The 27,223-nt window shown below is 42.4% G+C and overlaps 1 protein-coding gene across 4 annotated transcripts in view; it reads right to left on the minus strand.

The window, feature by feature from the left end:
- Nucleotides 1-3,465: 3,465 nt before the first annotated feature.
- The window catches only part of LOC137979816 (E3 ubiquitin-protein ligase HECTD1-like), a 47,361-nt gene continuing 23,603 nt past the window's right edge, over nt 3,466-27,223 (minus strand). Inside the window, exons 19-39 of one of the 4 annotated variants that reach the window (XM_068827152.1) lie at nt 26,536-26,634; nt 24,433-24,596; nt 23,522-23,782; nt 20,429-20,954; nt 19,784-20,000; nt 19,058-19,214; nt 17,709-17,797; nt 17,257-17,384; nt 16,909-16,984; nt 14,728-14,910; nt 14,209-14,437; nt 12,978-13,060; nt 11,899-12,026; nt 11,108-11,246; nt 9,277-9,336; nt 8,936-9,073; nt 7,393-8,114; nt 6,811-6,889; nt 6,235-6,328; nt 4,844-5,052; nt 3,466-4,408 (exon numbers count right to left, since the gene is read on the minus strand). In XM_068827152.1, the coding sequence (XP_068683253.1) occupies nt 4,184-4,408; nt 4,844-5,052; nt 6,235-6,328; nt 6,811-6,889; nt 7,393-8,114; nt 8,936-9,073; nt 9,277-9,336; nt 11,108-11,246; nt 11,899-12,026; nt 12,978-13,060; nt 14,209-14,437; nt 14,728-14,910; nt 16,909-16,984; nt 17,257-17,384; nt 17,709-17,797; nt 19,058-19,214; nt 19,784-20,000; nt 20,429-20,954; nt 23,522-23,782; nt 24,433-24,596; nt 26,536-26,634 (4,006 nt within the window). In that variant the 3' untranslated portion in view covers nt 3,466-4,183. Of the gene's footprint in view, nt 4,409-4,843; nt 5,053-6,234; nt 6,329-6,810; nt 6,890-7,392; nt 8,115-8,935; nt 9,074-9,276; nt 9,337-11,107; nt 11,247-11,898; nt 12,027-12,977; nt 13,061-14,208; nt 14,438-14,727; nt 14,911-16,908; nt 16,985-17,256; nt 17,385-17,708; nt 17,798-19,057; nt 19,215-19,783; nt 20,001-20,428; nt 20,955-23,515; nt 23,783-24,432; nt 24,597-26,535; nt 26,635-27,223 lie in introns of all 4 variants that reach the window. The other 3 variants (XM_068827151.1, XM_068827154.1, XM_068827153.1) reach the window with 3 other exon arrangements.

Consider the following 27,223-nt stretch of genomic DNA (forward strand, 5'->3'; position numbering starts at 1 on the left):
CAAGTTGGTTACTCTCTTCTTCTCATGATTTAAAACATACTCTTTTTCTCGCAGAGGGTCACCAAGATTTTGGGACCCCCCAAAAATGCTTGGGACCCCAATTTGGCCGAACATGCGGGTTCCAGGAGGACCCAGATTGAAAAATCCTAGTGCCATCCCTGATGGAGTTTAACCAAGTGCAACGCTTAAGTCAACGAAAACATCGCTCCAAAAATTTAACTTAGTGCTATCATAAGTATTTCGCGATCATTGCATCTTATTCACGTTGTACAATACGGGAAAACTATCCTGTGTTACTGGATGGGTACGAACAGTTTTAAAGTAAAGACAAAACGAATGATTCACGGCTGCATGCCCACGTTGTTATGGAGTACAGCATAGAAATCATGCCCAGAAATACGTCTCGCACGTGCAGCACCTGTCCAGTATTGTCCCTCTTTCCACATCGTGCTGCACACACAGACCTTTAGCTACGGGTTTATGCTCTCAATCGCAAACTGCAGTTTGCCGTCAGAGGTAAGGACGTTTCTGTGCATTTAGCAAGACGTTTGCGCTCTTTCTCGAAAAACATGGAATTTTACATGTTCCTGGCGGTGCCATGTTTGTTTTTCTATTCAATCTCAACGTCGCTTAAAATGTCCGAAAACTCTTAAATATGTCACCGCAGAACCCTAACAAGTTATCATAAAAGGATCGAGCTTAGGTATACAAGAACCAATCGGTTAGCCTTAAATGCGGGGTCGCTAAGTTTAATTTGCCTAAAAACTCTGCCGTATTTCACTACCGCTAGAAGAGGTGTTTAACGTAAAAACGTGAACCGCAAACGTTAAACGCGAAGGCAAGGCCAAAGTCACGTGATATTTTAACGTTTGCGGTAATTCCGGAAAAACCCGTAGCTAAAGGTCTCTGTAGCTCATATTTTTGCGGTACACAGTGTGGAAAACGTTTTCTAAGACACCAAATTAACTCACAAAAGGTCTCCAAAATCAGATTTAATGCTAACACCTTTCCTCGCTTTTTAACAACAAAACCGAAGAACGTCATCGAGACGTTTTGCACATGGTAATGTAATCTGAATAGGGCGAGGCCGCCAAGTCACACTCACCATGAACCCTTCACGCAATACAGACGAAAATAGTCCGAACAACAGCACAACGACGTGAAATCAACAAATTTGAGCTTTTGACAACAACTGAAAGTGAGCATACAAATGTAAACACTTCACTCTCTATTTTAACTCTGAAACCGCTCCGTCCTCTCGTACCCAGTTTATTTTGAGGATAATTCGCCCGCACTGTACGACGTGAATAACATGATCTCTTCTCTAAATTAACGATTATCGTTAATTCGTAATTTGCTTTAAAATTACTATTATCGTTAATTTAGGACACTTTGTCCCAGGACTTGTGGTAGCAGAGAAAATAAGGAAATAAAAAAAATCATATCCGTGGATTAGATTTGAACCCGGAGTTTCTACTCTACAGGAACCGCTTCTTTCCGCTTCAACACTGAAGATCAAGACACCGCACTCTCTAAAAAAAAAGATGTAAGTCTCTCATTCACAACTTGCACAATGCCATTATGCAATCCGTTCTGGGGCGTTCTTTGCATACAAACTATTCAAGGTATTTACTCTTGGGACTGTATCATGCTTCAGTGAAAGGGTTATCCATTGTTTTTTTGTCAAGAACCCTCCAAAACGGATTGCATCATGGGATTGTGCAAGTAGTGACTAGAATATCGCTGGACAATACACCTTATTCCAAAATGGCCGCTGATTTATGCGCATACAAATTGGCCCTTCTTGGCTCGTTCAAGATAAAATATTCTTTGAATTTTAAGCTTAAGAACGAGGCATCAAGGGCTAATTTGAATAAGGGAAATGGTCAAAACTACTACATTCGAACAGGACCCACCAAACCACAAAATAGATGGTGTTGTCTGCCTGCACACCCCCTTCCTTAACGTCAAAAGATGGTATCTATATTGCATAGCCACCCCTCTATCCAGCAGTAGAAAATTACAGTGAGATTCAAACCTCACTTTTCTTGTTTGTCTAGTAATGCCGACTCTTGCTAGCTGAATATTCCTATGTCAACTCAAATTTAAAAGCCAATAAAATTTTGTCGGTAATGTTCATGTGATAATTTCGAAGATACGTGGTGTCTTTGAGAACCCCCCTACTCGAAAGGTGGGTCCTGTTCGAGTATAGTAGTTTTGACCAGTTCCCGAAAAGCAAAAGAATATTTAAATGGCGGCCAATTTCCATATCGCTGTCATCCAAGATCCCCGCAAACCAGCATGGCGACAGCGGAGTGGAGGGAAGTTCCTCAATGCTCTCCTTTGTTTTACTCAATTCAGAATTTTCCTCCTTAGAAAGTTCTTCCTCGTCTTCTATAGGTTCTCGTTCCTTACTTGATTCCCAATCTAATTTATTGATCGCGTTCTCGTTATCCTCCAAACTCGGCTGTGGTTGATCGAGTTCATTCGTCGTGTCCGAGGTCTCGACGAAATCCTCTAACAAGCCCGACGCATCATCGATTACATTCAAAGTTGAGCTACGACTGTGAGTAATTGGGCTATTAGTGGTAGCAGGAAAACCTCTTCGACATAATAGCTTTAGAAAAGATAAGGACAAAGGTATATCCACCAATCGGCTGTCCTGTAAACTCTTAGCAAGGAAAATACCGAAGACATGAAACAGCTTAGCAACCCTTTCCGTATCAGGGGCATCCTGCGGTAGGGGCGCAGGAAAGAGACCTCCAGCACGCTGTAAGTAGTAGCCCCTTGAGCGGATGCCATGACCAATATCGACCTACAGAAAAAGAGTCGCTTAACTTCCATAAAAAAAGGTTTCTCTCCTTTTTCTAACCAAACCGCCATTTTGGAATAAGGTGAATAGTAAATTCAGAGCAAATTACGAATTAACGACAACAGGTAATTCAAGGAAGAGAATGGGTTGGACCATAGTTGATCGAGGGGACTGGTTATGAAACCTTAAAACCTTCAAAAGCGATAACAATGTTGTCGTAATCGATGTGGAATTGACCGTGACCCTGCACAATCTTTTGTTTTGGTCTCACACGGGTTCCCAAATTAGTTGCGCATAATTTAATCGAAGGATTTGATTGGTTATCGTATCGGAAAAAAAAAATGTTTTGTGCAGGGTCAAGGCCGAAAATACGGACAAAAACATCAAACAAAGGAACTTGTTGAGTTTCATAACCATCTCCATGCATAAACTATGGTTGGACGTAAACGAGATAGAGTAATCGCGAAAAACTAACGATAGTGCAGGTGGCGTTTTTCGTCGACGTCTCCGTCGTGGGTTTTTTAAGTTCATAGTGAGGCCACGTCGCAGGGACTATGCCAGTCGCTCCTGGTTCCTTCTTTCCTTTGGAACGCCTACAAATAACGTAAAAACGACCACACGAAGCGAAAACAACCCATTTATGAAACCATGAGTATAATCCAATTGTATATTCACCTATTCAATTATTACAAAAAAAATCATTTTGAAAAGTCTAACTACACAAATAGTTCTGCCTCAAGCAATAACTGCATTTTTGATTATACGTGAATGCAAAGTTCTCCCATGTTTGCCACTCCTCAGAACTGTATTTTTGTGACAGTCTTGAACCGGACTGGATGAATTAAGAGACGTTCCTGGATTCAACAACAGGATAACATGGACAATTAACTGAGTCTGACATGCAATTGTTCATGCCAAACGTCATGCTGGAGAGCGGTTTCCATTTCGAATAAAGCCGATCAAAAATGACGAAACAAGACAACATCGTCCAAAAGTCAAGGCAATGACTGCAAAAACGCGATGAAGCGCGTTCCCGGCACGTTGCAAATGTTCTGGAATTGCTTAATCTGATTGGTGATAAAAGGCGGCAATTTCTGACACCTGTGACAAAATAAACCCGGGGGTTTGCATAACCAAAGCTATTTTGCACAAATTTGTTGCTTTGAAGCATTTGTTTGCTAACTAGACTATGAACAGACTTTGTCTTTGCTGAGTATTGGTAGCAAACGGCGAACAAAAACGCTAATACTGTTAATTTATACAATGTTTAAATTTTCGCTCGGTTCTTGAAACCAACAGCTCTTCGCATCGCATCTTGTGAACCTTCGATGAAACACAGGAGTTCTTTAAAAAGCCATTTCGCGAGTTTTTCTAATTCAAGTGGAATCCCTTCTCTTTAGTGGCTGCTAAAAGTTTCTCCCGCATAACTTCTTCCGAAGAATATTCCGGCAATTTGAGATAATGGACGCAAGTGTTGACAGAAGGAAAGGAGCCATCTCCTTCACTTTCTTTGCGTACCACGGTGAGGCGCGGATGTAGATTAGCGAGACCGCCAGGAGGCAGAGATGAACAACCAGTGGTGAACTGAAGAAATGCCTGAAAACGATAGGAGTACATGTATCAAGAAGAACTTTGGCGTGAGCTTACATGACGCAGTCTCCTAGTTCACTGTAGCCTCGTTTTCAATGCGAGGTTGTTATGATTGTAATTTTGTTGAGTACTATGATATAATAAATAAAAGACATAGTATGAACTTACTCGTGCATTTCGTGAGCTATGGTTACTCGTGATGTTTTTAAAGTTCTCAAATTGCACTCGTCTACGGCTCGTGCAATTTTGAGAACTTTCAAAACATCAGCCGTGCTCATAAATCACAAAATGCGCGAGTTCGCGTTCATACGATTTCCAATAAAAATGAAACAGTTACATAAGAAGAGTTCTCGGATGATTTAATAGCTCAGTGATGGAGAAATCAGTTTCGACAGACAATTAAAAAATCGCTCTAAGTTAAAAGGAAATCTAACCCCTCACCTTTCTTTCGTCGCCGTTCATGTTGACCAACACATTAACAAATCTCTGGAAACCAGGAGTGTCCCTGGTGTAGCCAAACTTTGGTTCGGTGTAGTTCATGATGTCTTCCCTCGTCCATTGTGGAACTTGCTCTCCGCTTAGCATTAGCTGCAGCTCATCAGGCGTGAAGGGACAAAGCTTCTCCATTGGAAACACAGCGGAGAAGCCATCTGCAAAAATGCAACAAGCATTCAACATGAACGACTCAGAGATCGACGACAGCGACGTGCACGAAATCGTCACCTCAAAATAGAGCGACTTTCGTAAGACCTAGAAAAAGTGTTCGCAATTCGTTTCACGAGCCAATGTTTGGCAAGATTAAGACAAAGCTTCTCTTTATTCCCGCCAAAGAAACTCTTAATATGGGCAGTAAACAGTTCGATTGCTTAATCACATTACTGCATTTCAAATGACGTCAACGCGAAACTTTCCAGAAAGTTCCATGAAGGGATGACGTTGTTTGCTTGCACGTTGGCAAAGCCAATGAAAATTCGCTCACGTTTGTTTTTGCCATCTTTGGTTTCACGTTTATTTTTCAAGGTCATATGAAAGTCCCTCTATCACATGCGTGTTAACAGTATTGCTCCTTTCAAGGGCTCATGTGCTTCTCGTTCCCAGCTTTCTCGTGCCTTTGTCATCACAACCATGTATTTCATTTGTATGCCTTACATTGTTCCGCAGAAGTGGCTTTATCAACTGAGTTGATCTGGTAAATTTACCAGCAGAGAGAAATTTGAAAGCTAACGTTTCGAGCATTAGCCCATCGTCAGAGCGAACTAACTCATGAGCGAAATGACCCATTCGCTTTGACGAAGGGTGAGCCCTTGAAATGGGTTTATCAACTTGGTTGATATGGTAAATTGAGCACCGTAGAGAATTTGAAAGCTGACGTTTCGAGCGCTTCCCAATTAGCTCTGACGAAGGGGTAAGCTCGAAAGGTCAGCTTTCAAATTCTCTACGGTGTTCAATTTACCATATCAACCAAGTTGATAAACCCATTTTAAGGGCTCGCTCTTCGTCAAAGCGAATGGGTCATTTCGCTCATCAGTCAGTTCGCTCTGACGATTGGCTAATGCTCGAAACGTTAGCTTTCAAATTCTCTCCGCCGGTCAATTTACTATACGGTATCAACCCAGTTGATAAACCCATTTCTGTGTTTCACTTAACCACCGATGAAGAGCATTGCTCATTTGGCATTGAAAATCAACAATGCCGAGTTCATTCTATACGCTTCCATTCAAGAAACTAGAAACAAGACTTAATCAGATTGGGATTATCAAAATGAACACAAAGCATAAACCGGTAACATAATTTCGCCCAAGGAAAAAAAATAAGGGATTTAAATTTGTTACCTCTGAATGCATCTAACTGGCGCTGAACGCCAGTGTATAAACAGAACTGTTTGACAAGCTTGATGTACTCCTCGGCGTTTTCTATTGTCAGCATCTGGAAACGAAAAATGGGTCAGTACCAGTTCACAGAATTAAAAGAACCAAATCTTCCGCAACTCTAAAACAAACCCATTACTGATCGCGACATTAGCCTCCTTTGTTGATAATCTTATGGCTCGTCTCCTCCTCCAAAGATTGCGGGACGAGCCAAAATACCACGAAGGAGGCAACAATATCCTCACAACAAGCGAAATGTTAAGATACGCAAGTCAAAGGGTCATAATCAACCTTAACTGAAAATAAAAACGTATTTCCAGATGTTTAGCCTATCTGTTACTTTCTCAATTTCTGGCCATTACTTATCCTCCTCTTCGCGTCAACTGGTCACCACCTTAAAAGGTCCTTCTTTAACCTGTCACGCAATCCTTCCAAAAGGTTCAATTGGTCGCTTCCGTGGCGAACAGTTCCAGCTTATGTTCTTAGTTACCTGTTTAGTGACCAACAACGCATCATTTAGTGACCAACAACGCAACACACCTTTTCGCCACCATTGAAAGTCAGATCCACCTCGCTAACGCCATACACCTTAGATGACGGTGAGAATTGAAATGTTAACCTGAAAATCACGGACATGCAATAGACATCCTTTAGTACATCACCTATTTGACGATAAACCAATCCTATTTTTAAAAAAATATAAAAGGCCCCTTTTTCTGAGTTGCGAGCTTGGAAGTCCAGGAAAAACCGTCGCATAACTAAAAACAACAATCTTGGACAATATTCTTGGGTCACATTTGCACTTGTGACTCTTTTAACCACACGCGAAGCAAGCAGCCGCGCGCCCCTCCCCCACCAATGTTGTACATTAAGGAATCGTATTGGGCAGAGGAGGGGTGCGGGGAGGGAGGGATGTGGTGCCTGTAACGGAGTTTAAAAATATGGCACCGCCTTGGGAAGTAATTCTGAAATCATCAATAATTACGAGTTTGCAGCATGGTTGTCCCACGAAATTTTGGTTATTTTTCTCATTGAAGAGCTATCACAACAGCAGTAAACGTGCCGACAATAACTACAGCTGGTTTTACTTTAAAAGATAAACGAAAAGAAGCTGTTACTAACCCTAAATCATCCACACTGCATTCGACCCCGTGCGTTGTTTTTAGTTTTAGCTCTGATATCCTGGCTTTCTTCTCATTCGCAGATAGCGACTCGTCGTTGTCAATGTCATTTTTCCTGGCGACTAAATCTTGCAGCTGTTTTAAAAACGAAGCCCTGTGCGGATCAACCATTTCCATATCGCTGTCATCCAAGATCCCCGCAAACCAGCATGGCGACAGCGGAGTGGAGGGAAGTTCCTCAATGCTCTCCTTTGTTTTACTCAATTCAGAATTTTCCTCCTTAGAAAGTTCTTCCTCGTCTTCTATAAGTTCTCGTTCCTTACTTGATTCCCAATCTAATTTATTGATCGCGTTCTCGTTATCCTCCAAACTCGGCTGTGGTTGATCGAGTTCATTCGTCGTGTCCGAGGTCTCGACGAAATCCTCCAACAAGCACGACGCATCATCGATTACATTCAAAGTTGAGCTACGACTGTGAGTAATTGGGCTATTAGTGGTAGCAGGAAAACCTCTTCGACATAATAGCTTTAGAAAAGATAAGGACAAAGGTATATCCACCAATCGGCTGTCCTGTAAACTCTTAGCAAGGAAAATACCGAAGACGTGAAACAGCTTAGCGACCCTTTCCGTATCAGGGGCATCCTGCGGTAGGGGCGCAGGAAAGAGACCTCCAGCACGCTGTACGTAGTAGCCCCTTGGGCGGATGCCATGACCAATATCGACCTACAGAAAAAGAGTCGCTTAACTTCCATAAAAAAGGTTTCTCTCCTTTTTCTAACCAAACCGACGTCTACAGAAACGCAAACGCCAGGCGTGTATAAACGTATTCAATTGAAGCCCATTTCTTGCTGGTTGGTGACAACTAACGATCAAGTTCATGAATGATAGAAACAAGTAACGAACGAAATGATATATCAAATGAACGATGATTGAACTGCGGATACGAAATCAAGTAAAGCTATGATTCTCGCAGTTATGAACGCAATTTTTGCAATTGTGCAGAGAACCCTGAAAAATTAAGAACATAAAGGGGGTTTGAACCCGTAACCTTGCGATGCCGGTGCGACGCTCTAACCAACTAAGCTAGGAAGCCACTGATGTTGGGAGCTGGTCATTTAGTAGGTTCAAATGTTCCCGGGATAAATGAATTGCGGGAATTGCGTTCATAACTGCAAGGATCATAGCTTCACTTGATTTCGTATCCGCAGTTCAATATATGACTCATTTCATATATAATTTCGTTCGTTGATTCATTCATCACGGGAACATTTGAACTCACTAAATGACCAGCTCCCAATATCATTGGCTCCATAGCTAAGTTGGTTAGAACGTTGCACCGGCATCGCGGGGTCAAGGGTTCAAACCCCGTTGAATTCCTGAATTTTCCAGGCTTCTCTACGCAATTGAAAAAACTGCGTTTATAACTGCGAGGATCATAGCTTCACAAGTACGAATTTTACAACCCTTTCAGGGCTGTACGACCTGAATAAGCCAGCCGATTTCTATTTGCGCAACCGCGAATTAAGACAAAAGGATTTTCTTACCTCTCTTGCGGTTTCATCTACAATGACGTCATCACAAATCCACATGCCCAGGCTCTTGCGTTGAAGCTCGGCCGCCACAAGGGCGTAAAACTCGAGGGATGGGCCGAGACCAGTCCCTTCCTCATCTTCAAACTCGACCTGAAAAAGGGTTATCCTTTTATCACTGAAGCACTCAGTAGTAATAACAAAAAAGTTTGGTAGAAGGAATACGAAAACATCTAAATCTCTTTTCTCTCAAGGTACGATGGGAACGAAGCAGGGAGGTACGAGTCGAAAACTCTCCTCTTTATTCCTGTCTGTTTGACACAGGATCTTAAGATAAAAGAAATATGACAACCAACCTCTAAGACAGATTTGCGTTCACCGTGAAATCTCAATACGTTCATCGCCCAATCCAGCAACTAGAAATAAAAGAAAAAGATCAGAAAATGAATTGAAACTCTAGTTGGGAAACCGCACATGGTACAGAGAGTAGCGGAAAGGGTCGACAACGACATCACTAGATCGTTACATAATCTGATGGGGAAATTCGCATACCAAAGTAACAAGGTCTCTTACATTTGCTTGTGGACAAAATATTATAGCGAATATAAAAGAAGGGTGTGGAATAAGGAGTAGGAAAAGCGAAGCAGTGAGAGCACTCGCTTCCCACCAATGTTGCTCGGGTTGATGTCCTGGATGATACAAATCATACCACAAGCGGGTTGAATGACCCTACAGCGATGGTTTCGGGCTTTTCTTGCCTCTTAAAAACCACGTTGGTAGCTGCCAGAGATCTTTGTCTATGCTTTTGGTTAGTTTTTGATGAGATTCGTCCTTCGCTGTTCTTACGCAGACTATTTAACAATTATTCCATGAGCCCGCGTTGGATACGAGATGGTAAATAGCCAACGAGGCGCGTAGGCTATTACTAATCTCGTATCCAACAAGGGCGAATGGAATAATTGTTTTATTAAATTCTCAACCTTCGGGTTTGCTAAATTTTATTTAAGTTCAAGAAACGACCGGAAAGTGATGTGATTTCCGGGCGCCAACAATGTTATGCTGAGCGACATTTGCCGCACTCATTTCCATATAAGGTCAAACGCAGGTATAATGGCTGATAACCGAGATCCAGTGAACCAATGAGAAAGCTAGAATTGCATTATCTGAGGTTGAGAATTTAATAAAAAGCGATAGCCATTGTTAATAAGAGCTATCTATCGCAGGATTTTAGCCATTACTCCAAGATAAAGTACGAGACCTTTCTTAATTTTCTTTAGTTGTTAATCCATTTTCATTCTTCTCATACCTCAGACAAAAGAGAGCAAATAGTCGTAGTGAAATGGCACCCGTAGACAAAAAATAAACATATTTCATCTGCTGTTTAATAGACCATTTTCCAGTTGTAGTTATGTTACCTAGCCTAAGAATGGAAGCGAGGCTGCCGGTGACCCTGCTTCAAACCTTTGTGCTTTTCTAAAGTTAAAGTAGACTTATTAGAATTACAACCACACAATTAACATGATAAAAGCAGTGAGGTCACCGGCAGCCTCGCACCCATTCATACGCTAGGTCACTGATCAACAACTGTAAAATGACCTATAAACGAGCCAGAGTTTTTTGTCGGGTTTTTAACCATGAGGCGAAGCCAAGTGATTTTAGATCCGATGAAACACAACCTGCGAGTTTATTTAACGGCTTCAAAAAAATCACTCCACTAAAAAGCGTGTCCCTTTGGAGTCCGAACAAAGGTTCAAATTGTGAGAGGAGAACATTACTGTACACGGTAAACAAGCTATGCGTTATTAGTATGCTTTATAAAGAATTATAATGAGAGCGTTATCAGTTTTTAAAGCTCATGTAGGTGACAATTATTTGTGACCTGATAGGCTGTTTCGGTCATGAATTATTAATGACTGTTGGAATGAGTTCTATAGTGACACTTGAATAACGGTAGAACTGTCCTTTTCCGGTAAGTAGGACAGAAATTAGCTTATTACTGTCGTCAATCACCAGTTTTGCGATTGATGGGAGTCTCGATCTGCCAAGTAGCTTCCACTGAAAATGAAACTATTCGAAACTAGTAACCAAGCCCCTATATTCCGACCCGCGCGCCATCTTAACGGAAGAGCCTGCTTGCAGGGTATCTGCCCATTCGCTTCTTTCTTTTGCGGCAAAGAAAAATCTCACCTCATCTCCTCTCGGAACCTTGACCCTCTCATGTTTGAGACGTCCCACTCTGAACTCGTGTTGATCTTCTCGCCTGTGGCTTGGAGGGCGACTTCTCTCGAGCGCAACATCGCGCTTGTTTTGGAGCCACACGATCGCCCTAAAGGAAAAAAAAAGGTCTGTTGAGGCCTCCGTTGTCTGAAAGGTAGAAAGGACTACCCACTGGAAAAATCTCTTCCTAGTGGAATAGCATAGTTAGTTTTGAGAGTTTTGGGTTTTTAGCGTAGTTGGCTTTGAGATTCGGATACGTGGGCCGTGATATATCTGAAGGAGAGTGCAATACCGCTTTTGAAGACCAAAAATGGGTTTATCAGATATGCTAACTTTACCAGCTCAAAGAAAGTGAAAAGCTGACGTTTCGACTGTTAGCCCTTCGTCGGCTTTCAATTTCCTTGAAGTGGTCAATTTACCATAGCAACTCATCATCATCTTTATTTACCCTCGGATTTTAGAGTAGCTTGGTGTAACTAACATCTCCGATCATTTATCCTCCCAACCATGATACACTACAGAGGACAGACGATACCACCGCGCACTCAATGCCCTACTCTTTGCGACAAGTGTGTCGCTTCAGGCTTAAAATACAACCATTTACACAAACGACTCTTCACTGTTAATTTTTTGATGACCAGCAGTTTTGAGTTGTCCACATTACTGCGCATGCCAGTATTGTGAGATCCTAGCAACTGCCTGGTAAAAATATGACTAGAGGTCGTATTATTTATTTATTTTATTTTATTATTTTATTTTACCGTGAGCTTCCGAAAGCCGTGCAAGAAAAGTACAGCTGCCTGGTGTCAAAAGGAAACAAAAATGGGTACGTGCTGGTCAAAACTTCACTCCACGTTGGCAGAGCATTGCTTGCTAACACTAACGGGTCCTGGAAGGCAAGAAAATTAGATAAAAAATTAGAAAGGGCTTGGACTTCGGAACGCGGAAAGCTCGGATCGATTGCCGATCGGACGGACCATCACTTGTAGTCTTTAAACTATTGAACAAAGGACGTAATAAGGAAGTCAGCGCCGTGACGAACGTGAGGGTGATGTCACGAAACGCAACGTAATGCAATATGTTATTAAATACTACAACAGATACTTGTCTTGTGGTAGATTAAATTTCTTTCGAAAGTCAGAAGGCAAAAGCTTTTTTTGGCAAAACCTAACCTTCCTGATGCAACCGTAGTAGAGTAAATCCCAGACCCGTAAACTCTATAAAAATGTAATTGTTAAATCCTTAACCCGTAAAACTAATACTGGCTAATAATGGAAGGAGTGGCTAGCCTAAGGCCTGCGGCGATGAACGGGCTCAATTAAGTTGGATGATTTCCAGCAAAGCGTTTGCTTTGAAGAAGTCTAAAGGTTTCATATTAACCATATGGTTGGGAGTATGTTCCAGATTAAAATAGATTAGGGAAAAAGGAGCATGTGCATGGATCAGCATGAGATTACGGTTGCTGGAGGCTAGAGTGGTTTTCAATTGAGTGTCGAAAGTAATTAGTGAATTACTTTGGTTTATGATTACTTCACTCAGTGATTGGTTCAAAGCTCTCGCGCCACTTTCTCAACCAATCAGAAGTGAAACAAAAACCAATCGTGGCTTGCGCGTGCACATTTTCCCGCGCTTTGTGTCGGCTACGTGTAATTACTTCGAGTTTTGATTGGTTAACTGGATTGTCTCCGACCTTTTTGATTGACCAAAGTAATTACTTTGGTTTTGGTTTTACGACACTGAGTTAAAAACTGCTCTATTACCGAAACTAAAATAACTAATGAAAAAAAAAGTACTCCAAGCCAAGCATTAAAAAGGTTTTTGGGTGAAATTCATTTCTTACCTGTATTTGTTGCAATAGTTTGGTGGTTAGCTTTTTACTTGTAAAATCTTCGCTATCCACGATAAATCCGTACGTTTCATTACCTGGAAAAAAAGAAGACGACGAAAGTGGAATTGTTTGAGTACCACAAAAATGTCAGTGCACATTCTAAGCAGGTTCGAAAGGGTTTCCCTCGAGTAACAGCCGGTTTCCATCATCAGGTGACGCGAGAAGCTTCATTATTATATGACTAGCTCCGGGAGTGGGCAAGATGACCCAAATCCTGTGCTGTGATTGGCTGACCGAGCGGGCAAGATGGAGCTATACTGCCCGCTCGGGATTTCTCGCTTGGTCCCGCAAGATCAAAGATAATTTTTTTGGTGTTTTATCTCATATAATAAATCCTTTATTGGCCAAGCTTATTCGGTCGGTTTCTTGCGCGTTTATGGATCTCGACTTCGTCTCGGCCAATATGCAGCCATCTTGATATCACGCGTGGTCAATAACCCATACGTACTGCGAAAGTGGCTTTCGCTTAGTGAAAACCCTGTCGAGCCTCCTTAAGAATAGCGCGCGAAGATTCCTCACCATTTTTGCGCGCTGTCGGAGGTCCATAACCCAGAAGTGTCGACCTTGGCCAATCAGTTTACGGCATTATCTAAATTTGAATACAGGTCCCGCCAAGTAATGGCCAATCAGATTGGACCCAATGACCGCAACCCTCTTGATTGGTTCACAACGAAGAAGCCGCACGAGAGATTGCTCGTGCTAAATGCGAAGTCGTGGGCGGAACGCAATGCCGCTACGTTTTGTTCCCGCATAGTTAATAGATGTAGGCTGGTTATGAAACTCGACAAGTTTCTTTGTTTGATGTTTTTGTTCCCTTTTTTGGCCTTGGCCCTGCACAAAACCCGACAAAAACACGCTTTTTTCTGCAGGATAACCAATCAAAAGCTTCGACTAATTTATTCGAAATAAACTTGCGAACCAAAAACAAAACATTGCGCAGGGTCACGGTCGGTTCAACATCTAATTGCGACTGTATTGTTCATGCTTTTGAAATTTCCAGGGGTTTCATAACCAGTCCCTAGATTAACTATGGTTCCCGCAAAAATCTAGCAGTATACTACACAGACAAAGCCGAAAACTGATGGACCTCATTCCATGAACTTCTGGCTATGTTAAATGAACCACTAAATCAGTTTTTCGAATTTGCTAGCATGGTGATTTTTTTTCCAACAGGATTCCTTACCTCCTTCGCCAAAGCCATAAGCAGAGTTGGTGGATATGCCGTACAGGACTTTGAGCAGCCGAAGGATATCTTCAACTGCCGATACATCCGTACTAGAAGCGGAGGCCGGTACAGGGTCGCTAGCAAGCTTCCCTTTCCTCGTTGCTTCTTGCTTCACCTCTTGTGTATCCTCTGGATCCTCAGCCGGTGGGGAGGTGGGTAGAGAGGGGTCCAGAGTGTCGCAAAATTCCTGACGACAGAAAAGAATAATACAACTTGTTGATACATATATACATAGTTCATTGACCGCTTCCGAAAGGGGCTTTCAGGACAGGGCCAATAACACAACAACAGAAACAACAACAACAACTGTTAAGAATCCAAACTAGCTGGAGGCAAACCAGTAAGCTATATTACAAATGCAGCCGAGAAGTCGCAGTGGTGCGGCTCAAGGATGGGTGTTGAGATGAAAACTGCCCCCCCCCCCTCTCCCCCTCCTCAGTGTAAGATCCTAAAGGGTCATCGCTCCTTGCGATTTACCTTGTATGCGGCAATAAGCTGTGAGCAGTTTCTATTTTTCCGAATGCTTTTGGGAAATCCTGTTAGTTTCCACTTTTGGAGGAAAGCAGCGTTAGCATTTCTCTGAAGGAAAGAGATGACATCTGATTTGGGCAGCTCATCTGTGCCCAAATATCGCTCCACGTAGGACATTGTCCAGTGAACCTTGAAGGAAAATTGCACAAGAAAGTGAAAAAAAAAAGGCATTTGTACGCGGCGTGCCTGGAGAAATGTTGAACTTATTATTTTGAGTGTTTATATTTTGCTTTGTTTTATATTTCAGAAAGTAGGTATGTTCAAGGAAACCTTTACGCCTATAAAGAAATAACGATAAACCGGAGGAAATAAATTACGTTTGCAATCGAATTTGTGAAAAGTTTTCAAAAAAGCGTATTTGAGAAAATTAATTTTCGAATCGCTTATCTTCACCTTCAAATATCCTAAGGACTAACATCTTGAATAATTGTTACATGTTATGGTTGTGCTGAAATTCCAACCGTAACACGACAGTTATTTAAGATGTCGGCGTCCCGAAACTTTGACAACAAAAAGAAACGGACGCAACGCTTTCTTTAAAAAGAAAAGTTATTTCATCGACACTTGATTGTGAACATTATTTCCACATTAGAAATGCATTTTATCCGATGGCCACGCGGTGCTGATCGGAAAAAAACCGAGTGCTCCTTGGCAAGAGTCGAACCAACGACCTCAGTTCCGATTACCAGTTCGGATGCTCTAAAACTGAGCTATTAGAGACCCATTTAACTTGGTTCATTTCCCGTGGTTTGAAGTCATTTTTTTGTTGGAATGAAGGTTCTCCCTTAAAGGGCAGGCCTACCCACGTTGTGGCTACGTGTTTTGGGTGCGAGATTCAAATCGGGATGCTCAGCGTTCAAATCTTCTTCAGACTATCAACTGGATTCCCAACTAGCTGTCTTCGCCTTCATGGGTTTCCTAACTCAGGTGGCCTCACAGTTGTCTTCATAAAGCAGAGGTTCGTTTCTTTTTTTACATTCATTAGAACGGTCTTCAATTGAGTGTCGAAAGTAATTAGCGAATTGCTTTGGTTTTGCATTACTTTACTCCGTGATTGGTTCAAAGTTCTCGCGCCACTTTTTCAACCAATCAGAAATGAAACCAAAACCAATCGTGGCTTGCGCGTGCACATTTTCCCGCGCTTTGTGTCGGCTACGTGTAATTACTTCGAGTTTTCATTGGTTTACTGGATTGTCTCCGTCCTTTTTGATTGGCCAAAGTAATTAGTTTGGTTTTGGTTTTACGACACTCGATTGAAACTCGCTCTATCAACCACTTCCTGCAATTGTCACAGCAATCGAGAGAATGCCATCTTGAGACATCTCCAGCGAGCTTTAAAAGAAGGAAGGACGTATATTACCTTAACCTCGTTTAACGGTCTCTCTCTCACTGGTCTCCTATAGCTTATAGAATAGTTTGCTTTTTACAGAACTCGGATAATTTTCTAGCATATTACCGAGAAACCACCCATAAAGAAATGTTCTTTTTGGGAAAATTAAATCTGCGAACGGTACAAGGAGGGAGATGTATTACGCAACCACTGCCGGCAGCCATTTGCTCCGTTTTTGTTTACCCCCAAAAATTTTGCATAATCATTGTTTTCAATTTCTCCTGGGATATGAAGACGTCCCAAGGGAAGTCGAAAACAATGCCTAAGCAAATTTTTTGGGGGGTAAACAAGCTGTATTATAGGATTTGAGAAAGTAAGAAACGGCCGAGTCAGTCAGGGGCATGGTCCTGTTCCTGATGTGACATCACGATCCGTTCGCATATTGCATCGGTGACGTCACCTCAGGAACAGACCCGTGCTCTTTGCGACCTCCGTCGTGGTAGAAAAAAGCAGCTCCAAATTGACTTCAGCCTCGTTTTCAAAGCGAGTCTAAGGGCGACGTCTTTCTTGAGGACATCATTTTTCATTGACACAGAAATCAAAACCATATATCACAACCGAAAATAACTAACAAGATTAGCTTTAAAACCGAGGGGGTCGGATACTCGGAGATGGTTTATTGATATCAGTTTAGTTTTGAAGGTTGCATCCTGTGGGGAGATCTATTTCAACAGTGGAAGTTTAGGTGCACACGATTTACTTTGCGCAATCGGAGTCCGTCAGAATCTTAATCTTACCGTTGTTTCTGTGTGTTTTTTCGATTCCCGTGGGCTTTCCTCACTATCGGGGCCAGGGACCTCGCGGTAAGTAATACTGTGGAAATAAAACAACCTTGCGTTAACCAATTACAATCTCTGATAGGAAATAACTCGACAGGCGACCTATAAAAAGGGGCTACTTTAAAATGCCTTCGCATCCAACAGTATTTTTTTTGTTTACTGTAGCCTTTGCAGAGAGATTAGACAGATGTTGAAACATTTTTTCCCTGGATTTCCTTTTTTGTGACCTGGAATCGCCAGGTAAAATTCGCAATTTGTGACCGGCATTCCAAGAGAAAACTGGCAACAAGTTATCTTTGTACATACGTGTAAGTTGGTTCCCAGACTCTTCGCACTCTCTCGTTCTTAGATATGCCAGCAGCCAGTGCGACCTTCTGAACGTATGAGAATATGGTGGCTTTTGGATCATCCAGATTTACCTCTACCTCGGGGAGCTTGAAAAAGAGAGGAATGAGTTCACTAAAGGCATTCAAGCTATGCAAGCAGAAACCCATAAGGGTTGAAACGTGTAACGCGCGTTCACAGCTTCCGAATATTCAGTGCAAACTGATTGGTTGAATGTTTCAGTGCTAAGTACCATATTTGGAAACCCCTCGCTCTTGCTGTTCCAAATATGGTACTTAGCAAATTGAATGTTCAGAAGCTTGTTTCCCAGCACACAAGCGGTCGTTACACGTTTCAACCCTTATGGGTTTCTGATGCAAGTGATTCTTCCTCGAGGAAAAACACAGTACAAAAGCTAACAAATCAAATCATACCGTCATCGATGCCGGTCCCTTCAGTGCGAGCATCAAGCGCGTTTCTGTTGAAGTTGAAGGAACCTCCGAAGAGGAGCTTCCAGGTGATCCTGTTAAAACACAAAATCGTGAGGCTTATTCCAGGTTTTTCCAGTGGTTGATGCACTCACTTACCACTAATTTGCGACATACTAAAGTCTGCGTTGATATGATTGGTTCTCTGTTGTTCTCCGAGCGGCTTTTCCCAAAAAATGTTTGAACCGCATTGATTTCTATTGTCACTTGTTTTGCGGTGTCCTCTTTTGTCATTTGATTGATCATCATCAGCACCATCACCATCATCAGCATCATTATCACTATCATCAGCACCACCACCAGCATCATCACCATCATCACCACCATGATCAGCACCACCACCACCAGCATCATCATCAGCAGCACCACCACCACCATCATCCCCACCATCATCATCACCATCATCCCCACCATCATCAGCACCACCACCCCCACCCCCACCGTCATCCTCATCGTCATCGTCATAATTGGCCATTTTACAGTTGTTTGCGCCGCGACCTAGCCCATGAATGGCTGCGAGGCTGCCGGTGACCTTGCATTGATACAGCCCGCACTGCTTTTGTCATGTAAATTAGGTTGTTGTAATGCTAATAAGTCCACATTAACATTACAAAAGCATGAAGGTTTGTATCAAAACAGGGTCACCGGCAGCCTCGCTTCCATTCTTAGGCCAGGTAACTTAGCTACAACTGTAAAAGGGTCTACTGCAATATGTGGAAGACCCTGGCCGGGTTGTCATTCCGAAATCTGTTGTTCAAACCCCGGTAGAGCTTATCCTGGGTTAGAAGGACTTGCATTTCAGCTTATTTACCCATTAAGAAGTTCTCCCTCGAGATCGTTTCTCTTGAACTTGAGAAAATGTTTGGTTAAGAGCAATCGACATACACTAAAATATCTTCGGAACACCATTTCCACCCATACCGAATGAAAAAAAAGTAGGCTAATAATTCATGCTATCCCACATATAGAGTACAAACCATTGTTAACAATACCCCATTTCCGAGTTGCTGCATGCCTCAGTTTCAAAGCGAGTCCTGGAGCACATCCATTCAAATGGAAATGAGTTGCGTATCTTATGCAAATCAAACTCATTTCCATTTCAATAGTTGAGCACCAAGACTCGCTTCGAAAGCGAGACAAACAGCAACTCGGAAATGGTCGATTGCCAGCTACAGTTTGGACCTCTATTGTTTATTTCCATATGTGGGGATTTGGGCTAACATGAAGTTTTACCGAAAAGTACTACGCGGAATCAAACCTGACTACATCTCTGAAAATACCAACAAGGAGCTTACCTGGGGCAGGAATCATAATATCTTGCGTTTGCGCGATGTTTGTTCTTCCTGGTCGCGGGTCGAAGGCCGGCACAAGAGCTGAGAACTGCCTCTTGATCACGTGTTCGTCATCCCACGTACGGCGACGCCCACCACGTGACTCGGGTTCTTCTTCCACCTATTGACAGAAGGGATTATCAGTTAACACTTAAGTCTAAGGAAAACCTACAGTTTTCTTCAAAAAGATGTAAGGCAATGAATTTTAAGATAGACAAGTCAATCTAAGAAAGCCGGACGGAAAAAAAAACAATACAACTTCTGTTCGCTCTTCGCTTGCACAGAATTTTGCTTTAGCAGTATGACAGGTCAATTGCCCCTTGAATCTTGTTTACTGGCAAAAACTCCCACGATCTCCTACAGCTAAGCGGTAGAGCATCCGAAATATTGATCAGTAGGTTCGACTCCTGCAGAGGCACACTCAGAGGTTCTCTAAGTAACATCGGAAATACATTTCCATCTCCTTCACTCAAATATTGCACGAGTGACACCTTTCGCCTATTATTGCAGGATTTTTCCCGAGCATCCCTAAGTCACTATTCTCTACTTTCGAATGCCCAATAATATACTTAGTTCGCCCACAAATGATACTGTTGTCTTCCGACGTTCTCTTTGACGACCGCGACGCAGATCTTAAGGTCCCTAATAACAGCGTAAGACCGTCAGCGTAAGATCATCAATGGCACTTACGTCATAATCATCTTCATTTTCTTCGTCATTTTCGTCGTCGTCATCATCATCATCTTCATCGTCATCGTCATCGTCATCGGGTTCCGGCAGATCATAATCGTCTTCCAGCCCAGTCAGCAATCCAGAGCCTCGCATAGCTACGTACATATCCAAATCAGATGCTCGAGACAGGCTGCCGGCTGGGCTATTAGCTGAATTGCTAGCAGAGGTTAATAACCTGTTTACAAAGACAAAGGCGGTTTTAGTGCTGTTTTGCCTGCTATTTATAAGTTCATTTTTCCTTTTGTAATTTTAAAGTATGGAAGAAGGAGGGGGAAGGGGGAGGGGGGAAGGATTTACGACGTGGGGTGCTCAGTCCCAGCTCTCAATGACTCCACACGCAAAGTTCCGTTAAGTTCTTTATTTTTTTTGATGCCAGAAGCATAGCGTCCCCAAGGGGTTGTTTTTCACATACGACGCAAAAGCACAAACAACATACGAAAACGCGAAAATCTTCTGACCAAAAACACCTTTCTTTTGGCTAAAAGACACTTTTCAACAAAACGTTACTGTACAAGGAAAGGTTACGTTTATACAAACGTTGTGTCTGCGCACATTGCTCGTGACGTAACAGTTGCTTACAAAACACTTGTAGATTGATTTTACCTTCTAGCAGTTTCGTCCACGGCAATATTAACAGCGGCAGGGTTGTTTTCGACTACTTCTGTGACCACTTCACCAACGATCTCTTCTTCTCCAGTAGTTTGGGCGCTTTCACTAACAATCTCCTTGTTATTCTCAGCATCCCCTTCGCCAGCCGATACGTCCCCACAAGACTCCAACACTATGACCGACGTTTCTGCACCAGGAGTGTCGATAACATCGTCTGGAGAAAAGATTCCTTCATCTGGAATATCTTCAACTCTGACTGCTTCTACTAACACCTCACTGGAGACATCTTCAATCTGGGACATAGAGGAACTCTCCTGCTGGGGCTCGGGAGGTGATGGGTTTTCGGGTTCCTCTGTTGCGGGTTCCCCTTCGGATTGTCCCTCCTCCACTGCAGTTGAAGATGAAGCTTCTTCTGATGATGCTGTAGGTCGTGTCTCCACCACTCTTAAGTCAAACTTGCCGTCTGCTCCCATGCGATAAGAGTTCGAGGTCCCATTCTTCCATGAAACCTCTACCCAACCTACCACAAGCAAAAAAATCGCTCCATAACATGCCCATCAAAAAAGAATCTCAAAAAGGTTTGGCAATTAATCTTTTGAAAATGCTGAGACCGTCACAGACGTAGCCTTCACTGCCAGCCGAGCATGTCCAAGCTAAATATAATTTAGACCACAGGAATTTGTTAAATCGAAAAACGAATCTGAATAACTTGGTATATTTTCAAATTGAACACTTTCTTGTTGTTACTTTCGTCAATTATTAGCGATTTTCAGATTGGAGTACGATGACGACTACGAGTACTTAATACGAGTACGAGTTCTCAATTCTGAGCATGCGCATGTGCTTTAAACGTAATGCGCGTGCCCAGCGAAGAAAACTCGCCGGCCTGTGGGCCGAGCCATGCTATGCTTGAAGGACACCTGTAAGAACGTTCTCAAGTGTGGCCTTGTACTTTACGTACAACAGTCAATATACCAGACAAGAGTTGCGTAGATCGATATTACTGGTGCCGTCTGGTCCGTCTGCTTGGTCAGAAAGGGATTACGGAGTATGATAAGCGAGAGGAGAAGAGACCTGTTTCAACACCCGCAAGTGGGCCGCTGGCCGGCAGGGTCGCAGGTAAGGTAGACACACTTTCAATTTTTGTGATATGTACAGGAAATCGCACGAACGCGAGTGTCTACGGCTCGTGCAATTTTGAGTTTCAAACATCACGAGTGGCCATAAATCGCGACATGCACAAGCAAACTCAAACGATTTTTTATTTAATATATCCTCAGCAAAATCCCTCCACCGCTTTGTGACCATAGTAACTTGCGTATTGCACTCTGTAACCTCTTTTGAATTTTATCACCTATTTATGCATTCGTCATTAACCAATTAGAAACGCAATATTTTGTTCAGTATATAGTAAGTAATATTACTGTAACTTGTAAGCAACGGAGATATGACTTTTCATACATGTAATAAGTAACAAAATAACAGCATTGTAACATTTTATGTAGCGAGGTAACATTAAGATCTTAAGGACATCATCAGCTGTACGCTCTTTAACAGACCTTTCCCGTATATTACAAAAAAAGACAGAAGGAGGTCTTCCATTGCTATGTCGGTCGAGAATAATCAAACAAAAAATGAAAACAAACGGGATAAAAAACAGCCGTGCGACACCTCCACCGAGGTAAGTGAAAGTGCAATCCCACCAGCCTTCAGATTTTGCACGGCCACTTTTCACAGCTCGCAAAAAGAACCTTAAAATGACAAGAAAATCACAAGAGAATCCCACAAAGTTGGGTTCTCAAAGAGAAGAGGGAGTAGACGAAGAGCAACCGAAATGAAGTGAAGGATGACAGAAAAAACCAGGACTGAATTGGGGTGGAGACAATGGACCGATGTCCATCCACCAAGAAGCAGGCTAGTTCACGCCCCATGCGACAATGGGAGCGGAAAGAACACATAATGGTGACGATGATAGAGCGGTTTTCAATTGCGTGTCGAAAGTAACTGAATTGCTTTGGTTTATGATTACTTCAGTCAGTGATTGGTTCAAAGTTCTCGCGCCACTTTTTCAACCAATCAGAAGTGAAACCAAAACCAATCGTGGCTCGCGCTTGCACGTTTTCCCGCGCTTTGTGTCGGCTACGCTTAATTACTTCGTGTTTTGATTGGTTTGCCGAATTGCCTCCGTCCTTTTTGATTGGCCAAAGTAATTACTTTGGTTTTGGTTTTACGATACTCAATTGAAACTCGCTCTAATGATGCTGGTGATGTTACTCCCTTGGGCTCGACGAACTAAGCCGAAGAAGAACTTCTAGGAGTGTAAAGACGTTGTGAGCGTGAGCGAATAATCACCATCACTCATGTCCAGAAATGACCCTAATTACATGCAGGCCCAATTTTGAAATCCAACACGAAGTGTCCCTTTAAGTCAGAGCCTTTGCTACCTATTTCAAACAATAAGTTAAGGGTAGAGGTTAGCATTATCTTTAGCTTAGGGTAAACGCAGCTGTTTATCCTTTCTTGAGGAGCAGCATTTGGGGAACACTTTTTGACGTTAATTGTCTGTATTCCGAGGCACGAGTAATGTTGAAGTTGGGCAGCAGAGCAAGGGGACACTTCGTGACGCTTACTGAAACCAGCGTGCATACAATTACTTGCATTTGAGGAGAAAGTTCACCCAAAGTGCCTACTCTCTTAAAACTTGGGAAAGGTAAGGATAGACATTAACCCTTTCACCGCCGAGGGCTTCCCTATTGACGAGTAAAATCGTCTGGCGTTAGACAGAGTAAAATTGTTTGGCGTTAGACAGTAAAATCTCTAAGTGTCAATTTGCATTTATGGCGGTGAAAGGGTTATGAATGGGGACATAGTTTTTCAGCGAACCTAGATGTTGTTTAAGTTAACCCTTTCACCGCCGAGGGCTTCCCCATTGGCGAGTAAAATTGTCTGGCGTTAGACAGTAAAATCTTTAAGTGTCAATTGGCATTTATGGCGGTGAAAAGGTTAAATAACTCCCCTTCGGCGTAAGAAAACGTGCTTTACCACTGCCTATTTAACAACAATGTGAATATTTGTCTTCACCGTTACCATTCTGTAACTCGCCGGTGACCAGTCCCTCACTTGGGGGACTGCCATCTTGGTCCTTCCACTTCCAGTCCACTCCACGGACAACCTTACTTCCTACGTTCAAGTGCTTCAGCATCTGGGAGCGGATTAACCGGCGCTGGCGGCGCAATGCGGCTTCCACTTCCCTGGCAGCTTTTCCAGGGCACAGCGACCAGCAAGGTTTCAGTGACTTGGCGAGTTTGTCAGCAGCTGTCACACCTCTGCATGACGATGGTTCGGGACCTACAGAACACAGAGGTAATACACTTTAGTATGACTGTTCCAGAAATATGTTCCAACTGTTCCAGTTGTATACTCGGTGACTTTCTCAAGGGCATGTGTTCTGTAAATCACAATCAATTTACAAAAGAACAGCCGACAGCAAGCACACCAGGATGAATTTAAGTGTGCCAGACTTTCAGGACACCAAGTACTCTTAGCAAATCGCCACAGAAAAAAAATATTTTGTTAGGAAAAACAATAATATTGTCCTGTGCGTGAGTTTTATATGTTGCTAAATATCTTCGTTGCTTTTTACAAGTAATGTCGAGAAATGGTTGGGTCTTTTTTGTGCTTCCTGACCAACTTCACTTTTGTTATGGGTAGGGTGAGCGAGGGGTTGGTTATTGTTGGACCTCTTTTCAAGCCAGGTGATCTGGTGACGTAATTTGGAGATTTTAACGCCGTATCCCACAACCGCGCGCGGCCTTAGGTGTTGTTTCCAAACTCCCTGCAGTATTTCCATCGCCAAAACTGGCGCGCGGTTGTGGGATACGGCGTTAAAATTCTTCTCTCCAGTCCTCCGAATTGCGTCACCAGATCAGCTGGAGATATAGTCCAATCCGAAAGTTAACTAACAGAATAACAGAAGAGACAAAAGTTGAGAAACTTACCCAACGGTTCCTCGATGGCTCCCACTATCGTTCCATAAACCTCAAAACCCGACAATGAAAGGTAGTGTGTCTGACCGCTTGCATTCTTGCCAGCTTGCTGTAGGCGCACATGGCGCCAGCCCTCTGCATCTGTCGGAGGTTCCAACGGCCACGATGCCGTAGAGCTGAAAATTGAGAACCTGGACTTGAACTTTCTACCCGTTAACCCTTAGAGTTACTTGCACATAGGGGTCGCAATTTGGAAGCGCATGCGTGAGATTTTTCTGCCTCGTAAACACTTTTCAGAGCAGGGAGCACAAATAGGATACGAACTTGGTATCTCCTCATGCAGAGGCAATCGTGATCACCACTAAACCACAGACGACCACGCGACAGATTAACGGAGAAATATGTATTAAAAAAATTATGTGCGTGACCGGATACAAGTTTTTGTGTTTTCGTTGCACGCAACCTGAATGCAATATCCAGTCATCGTATGACTCAGTAACACATCTTACCGGGCTAATTTCTCCCGGTATTGGTAAGAAAAAGTATGAAATATTTTAAAATACAATCGTAGAAACGTATCTGTTTCCGTGAACCATCCGTATGGTTGAGTGTGTTGTTAAAGGCGTCGACTCCAATCAAAACCGGTAAAACGGAATTTAAAGTTTGAACTAAGGAAATGAACTGGATATTGACCAAGATATTGTAACATAAAAAAATCCCTGAAATATTGTGGATTTTAAAGGCAATCGGCTAAAATTCCTTCGAACAAAGTGTAGGCTACCCGTAGGCTCTTGTTTATCCTTAAAATCTCACTGTGTTATCAAAGATAAGGTCGTGTGAATGAACTGATGAAATTATTACCGTAAGATAAACATTTCCAGATTTGAAAACATTCTTTTTATTCCATAGTGATTGGACTGAAAATCGCCTAATGCGGCTTTCTCGACCAGTTAACAGCAAAGTCACGTCTTCGCGTTTTCCAGCACTTTGAGCCAGCAACATGTAATTTGATCTTGTTTCTAGTCTGGTTGGTTCCTTGAATTATAATAGTCATCGTTCGTAGATTGTTTTGGTTTATGAACTTCGAACAGCGAGCCTCATGTTATTTTTTCCTCGATTCATCAAGACTTTAGGGAAGCTGTCTTCGAAGCGTGCGTGTTTTGTCACGCAATTAGGAGAAACGGCCGAGGGAGGCTTGGGAAAGGGGGAAAAGATACCTATCCACTTCCCCAAGCCTGTCTCGGAAGTTTCTCTCTATTGCGTGACAAAACACGTAATGATTGACTAAAACTCGCTGTTCGCATGACCCCACATAAGGAAATCATAGAGGGATTTTTAAGTATGGCGTCTTAATTGTTTACGATTTCTGTTTTATTTATAAAAAGAGGCAAACAAAGTGATTTTCACCTCACCTATTTCCAAACAGTAGGTTCATGACAAGATTTTCCAGTTGTCCCAAATCTGATAATTCTTTTTAAGAGTTTAAATGGTTTTAGGGACGCAGCCTCAAAATTAGAGACGTTTGTATGGATTTTTGACTGTTTGAAAGTCCTTAACTTGGTCTCTGTTCGACCTAAAACCATCAAACTTGGACAGATAGCCAATCTCAACGTTGTCTTTCATGTGATGGTGTCAATTTATCGATTAGCTCAAATTTGAAGCTCGCCCCAGTTCCCTGCGCAATTCCGAAATGGCCTATAGACTTTTTTCATAAGAGGCGGCCAAATCAATTATTATTTTGGTTTAACGCTAATGAGCCTTTTCTGCCTCGCAGCGATGGGCAAAGTTCCAAAGAATAGACCACTTTCACAGAAAGCGACACCTATTATATTCTATTGTAATTATGTTAATTAGACGACTGCTCTCAAATTGAAAACAGAAATTGTATTGAAAATTGCTCGTCGTAGCGACGCTAGAAAAGCTTATTAGCATTAAAACGGAGGGCAATGTCATTTGGCCGCCATTATAAAAAAGGTCTACATATCAACCAAACTGAGGCCACCATGCAGGTCTAATAAGCATGATGAAACGTCTGCCATTCAACAAAGTGGTGTATGAGCCTGCATTATTTTTAATGCATTTCCAATTACTATAATAATTATACGATTCTCGTACCCGGGTTCGTTAAGCGAGTTATCATCAGTGTGCGTATACAGCGTTGTCCAGTTCTTGCCGTCCTTGCTCACTTGGAAAAGCCAGTTACGTAGAGCTGACCTATGAACACAATTAAGACAAGATCAAATGATAAATTCACAAGTAATGACACTGGTGTATCTACATTTCCGCTTCGGATTGTCTTCTGCTGAGCTAACAAAGATTTCTGCGACTAAGATAAGGATCGTCAGGTCATACTGCTCATAGATTTAAGGTGGCTCTGAATGCACTGCACAGACTTTTTTTTAGACTTTGCCGAAAGTTTCATCCTGGCCTTCTGATCATTTTCCATCAACAAAAACGGGGGTCACCGAGTTTGCTTTTGAGATATGAATAACTAAAGACAAAATCAAGGGTGTTTTACGGGGCTTCCTCGTTGCCGCAGTGACTTATTACGTCACAATTATGACCGCATCTTGTTCAGTAATAATAGGCCTTTTTCGATATATTAAAATTCAGCTTGAAAGAGAGGTTCTGAGGACAAAGACAAAGGAAAGTGGATGATATGCAAATATTTTTCACATTCATTCAAACGTGTTTCTATTGTTTTTGTCCTCACTGCCTCACTATCAAGCTGAATATTTGATATTTCGAAAATGGCCTATTGGTGTTTCATATGGTACCATAACATTGCTAAAACGCCAATCCT

Source organism: Montipora foliosa, chromosome 12, assembly GCF_036669935.1.
Source record: "Montipora foliosa isolate CH-2021 chromosome 12, ASM3666993v2, whole genome shotgun sequence".
NCBI lineage: Eukaryota > Metazoa > Cnidaria > Anthozoa > Scleractinia > Acroporidae > Montipora > Montipora foliosa.